The sequence below is a fragment of the Chrysemys picta genome, chromosome 1 (genome assembly GCF_011386835.1).
Source record: "Chrysemys picta bellii isolate R12L10 chromosome 1, ASM1138683v2, whole genome shotgun sequence".
Classification (NCBI taxonomy): Eukaryota; Metazoa; Chordata; order Testudines; family Emydidae; genus Chrysemys; species Chrysemys picta.
Window position 1 is genome coordinate 308382772 of NC_088791.1, and position 3362 is coordinate 308386133.

Here is a 3362-nt window from a genome sequence, read left to right on the forward strand (position 1 = left end):
AAGCCGTACACAGGCAGCCTGGACAGGAGTCAGGAGCTGTTTAACTACAGGCTAAGCAAGTGCAGAATGGTGGTAGAATGTGCATTTGGCCGTTTAAAAGGTCGCTGGCGATCATTATTGACTCGCTCTGACCTCAGCCAAAGAAATCTCCCCATTGTTATTTCTGCTTGCTGTGTGCTCCACAATCTCTGTGAAAGTAATGGGGAGACCTTTATGGCGGGGTGGGAGGCTGAGGCAAATCGCCTGGCTGCTGATTACGCGCAGCCAGACACCAGGGCGATTAGAAGAGCACACCAGGAAGCGCTGTGCATCAGAGAAGCTTTAAAAACCAGTTTCATGACTGGCCAGGCTACAGTGTGAAATATCTGTTTGTTTCTCCTTCATGAAAACCCGCCCCCTTTATTGACTGATTTTCTGTAAGGAACCCACCCTCCCCCTTCCCCCAGCTTTCTTTCAAACCAAATAAAGTCACTATCATTTAAAAATCATTTATTCTTTATTAATAGATTAGAAAAAGAGGGAGGGAACCCGGGTGGTATTTGGGAGGAGGATTGCTGGGAAGGAAAAAGCCACAAAGAAAAGGTTAAAAAAATGATAGCCTTTTGCTTGGGCTGTCTACTGGGGTGGAATGGGAAAGTGTACGGAGCCTCCCCCCCCGCGTTCTTACACGTCTGGGTGAGGAGGATACGGAACATGGGGAGGGGGGAGGGTGGAACAGGGGCTGAAGCGGCAGTCTGTTTTCCAGCAGCCGTTCCTGAAGCTCCACCAGACGCCGGAGCATGTCTGTTTGCTCACGCAGCAGCCCCAGCGTTGCATCCTGCCTCCTCTGGTCTTCCTGCCGCCACCTCTCATCTCGAGCGTCTCTCCTCTCCTCACGTTGGTCCCTCCTGTCCTCACGTTGGTCCCTCCTGTCCTCACGTTGGTCCCTCCTGTCCTCACGTTCACTGGCTTCTTTCCTATACTTTGAAACTGTTTCCTTCCACTCATTCAGATGAGCTCTGTCACTGCGGCTGGATTCCATAATTTCAGAAAACATCTCGTCTCGCGTTCTCTTCTTACGACGCCTTATCTGTGATAACCTTCGGGATGGAGGAGGGAGGCTTGAGGAATTTGCAGCTGCTGTAGGGAGGGGAAAAAAGAGAGAATTGTTTAAAAAGCTACATTTTGCAGAACAATGCTTATACTCTTTCACGGTGACCAACACTATTCACATTGCATAGCACATGTGATTTCTGTGCAAGGTCGCATTTTGCCTCTTAATGCTGAGTGCCTGTGGCTTTGCTGCTAGAGATCACAGGTCTGGGCAACCGAATTCGGCTTGCATGCGGCCATGGTAAGCCATTGTCTTACAGCTTCTGCGCCCTCCTTTCCCACATACCAAGCATAACCTGTAGAGTGCTGCGGTTTTTCTGTTAACATTCAGCAGCAGCAGAAAACAAACTAACCACCCCCCCCCCTCTCGCCATGAATTCTCTGGGATGATCGCTGTACCCCTCCCCCGCACCGCATGGCTGGTATCAGGGAAGATCCCTGCAGGCACCAAACTAACCCCCCCCCCCCGCCGCCGCCCCCCTCCCGCCATGAATTCTCTGGGATAATCACGGTACCCCTCCCCCCACCGCGTGGCTGGTAACAGGGAAGATCCCTGCTAGCCAAACGCGAAAAACTCAGGGCCAATTTCCCATCTGCGCTTGGCTAACTGCAGGGAAGGATTTATTTTCCACCACAGGCAAACAGCCCAGTAGGAACGGCCACCTCTGTCCCCTTAATTAAGTTCCCCTTATTTCAACCAGGTTACCAGGAGTGATATCACTCTCCTGAGGATTACACAACAAGATAAAGAACGGATGTTGCTTGAATGCCAGCAAACACCGGGACCATACGCTGCCAGGCTTTGTCAGGCAATGATACCAGATTACTTGCTGCAAGCATGGCTTGGTCAAGTGTCCTACCATGGAGGAGGGAATAAGGATGCACTGCCCAGAAACCTTGTGGCAAGGCTTTTGGAGTACCTCCAGGAGAGCTTCATGGAGATGTCCCTGGAGGATTTCCGCTCCATCCCCAGACACGTTAACAGACTTTTCCAGTAGCTGAACTGACCGCGAATGCATCCCAAGTCCTCAGGGCAAAGTAATCATTAAAAACCGTTTGCTTTTAAAACAAGTTTTATATTTTAAAAGGTAAACTCACCTGAGGTCCCTTCCATGGGGTCAGAGTCTTGGGTACTGGCTTGGGAGGCTTGGGAGGGTACTTCAGTCAGGGTGAGAAAAAGATCCTGGCTGTTGGGGAGAACGGAGTGCTGTGTGCTCTCTGCAAGCTTATCCTCATCCTCATCCTCCTCCTCTCCCCCATCGGCAGAATCCTCAGGCGTCGCTGATGAGACTATCCCCGACCCAGAATCCACGATCACAGGTGGGGTAGTGGTGGCAGCCCCCCCTAGAATTGCATGCAGCTCGGCGTAGAAGCGGCATGTCCGCGGCTCTGACCCGGAGCGACCGTTTGCCTCCTTTGTTTTTTGATAGGCTTGTCTGAGCTCCTTGACTTTCACGCGGCACTGCTCAGAGTCCCTATTGTGGCCTCTCTCCATCATGCCCTTGGAGATTTTTTCAAAAGTTTTTGCATTTCGTCTTTTAGAACGAAGTTCTACAAGCACTGAATCCTCTCCCCATACAGCGATCAGATCCAGTACCTCCCTCACGGTCCATGCTGGTGCTCTTTTTCGATTATCAGCCTGCATGGTTACCTGTGCTGATGAGCTATCTGTGGTCACCTGTGCTCTCCATGCTGGGCAAACAGGAAATGAAATTCAAATGTTCGCGGGGCTTTTCCTGTCTACCTGGCCAGTGCATCCAAGTTTAGATTGCTGTCCAGAGCGGTCACAATGATGCACTGTGGGATAGCTCCCGGAGGCCAATACCATTGAATTGCGGCCACACTATCCCTAATTCGAAATGTTAAAATCGATTTTGGCGCTACTCCGCTCGTCGGGGTGGAGTACAGAAATTGATTTAAAGGGCCCTTTACATCGAAATAAATAGCGTCGTTGTGTGGACGGTTGCAGGGTAAATTCGAATTAAAGCTGATAAATCCGAATTAAAGTCGTAGTGTAGACCAGGCCTTAGACAAACATCCGTCAAGGATTGCCTAGGTATACTTAATCCTGCCTCACTGTGAGGGGATGGATTAGGTGACCTTTGAAGTTCTTTCCAGTCATACATTTCTACGATTCTATGAAAAGGACATGGAGGTTGTCCATTTTTACTAGAGATTAGTTAATGATACAATAAAAAAAAGTCTGCAAGTATTCCTTTGAGGTTTTATATGAATGCCCTTTTGTGTTCAGTCTTCATCAGACTTTGGTA

The 3362-nt window shown here is 49.7% G+C and overlaps 1 protein-coding gene across 1 annotated transcript; it reads right to left on the bottom strand.

Annotated features, from left to right (window-relative positions):
- Window positions 1-549: 549 nt before the first annotated feature.
- LOC135980895 (SRRM2 protein homolog rsr-2-like) lies at window positions 550-3120 on the bottom strand. Its single transcript, XM_065581372.1, has 2 exons — window positions 2191-3120; window positions 550-1119 (listed from the first exon to the last, which is right to left on the bottom strand). The coding sequence occupies exons 1-2, from the start codon at window positions 2735-2737 to the stop codon at window positions 584-586; spliced, it is 1083 nt and encodes a 360-aa protein (XP_065437444.1). The 5' UTR covers window positions 2738-3120; the 3' UTR covers window positions 550-583.
- Between the last annotated feature and the right edge of the window lie 242 nt (window positions 3121-3362).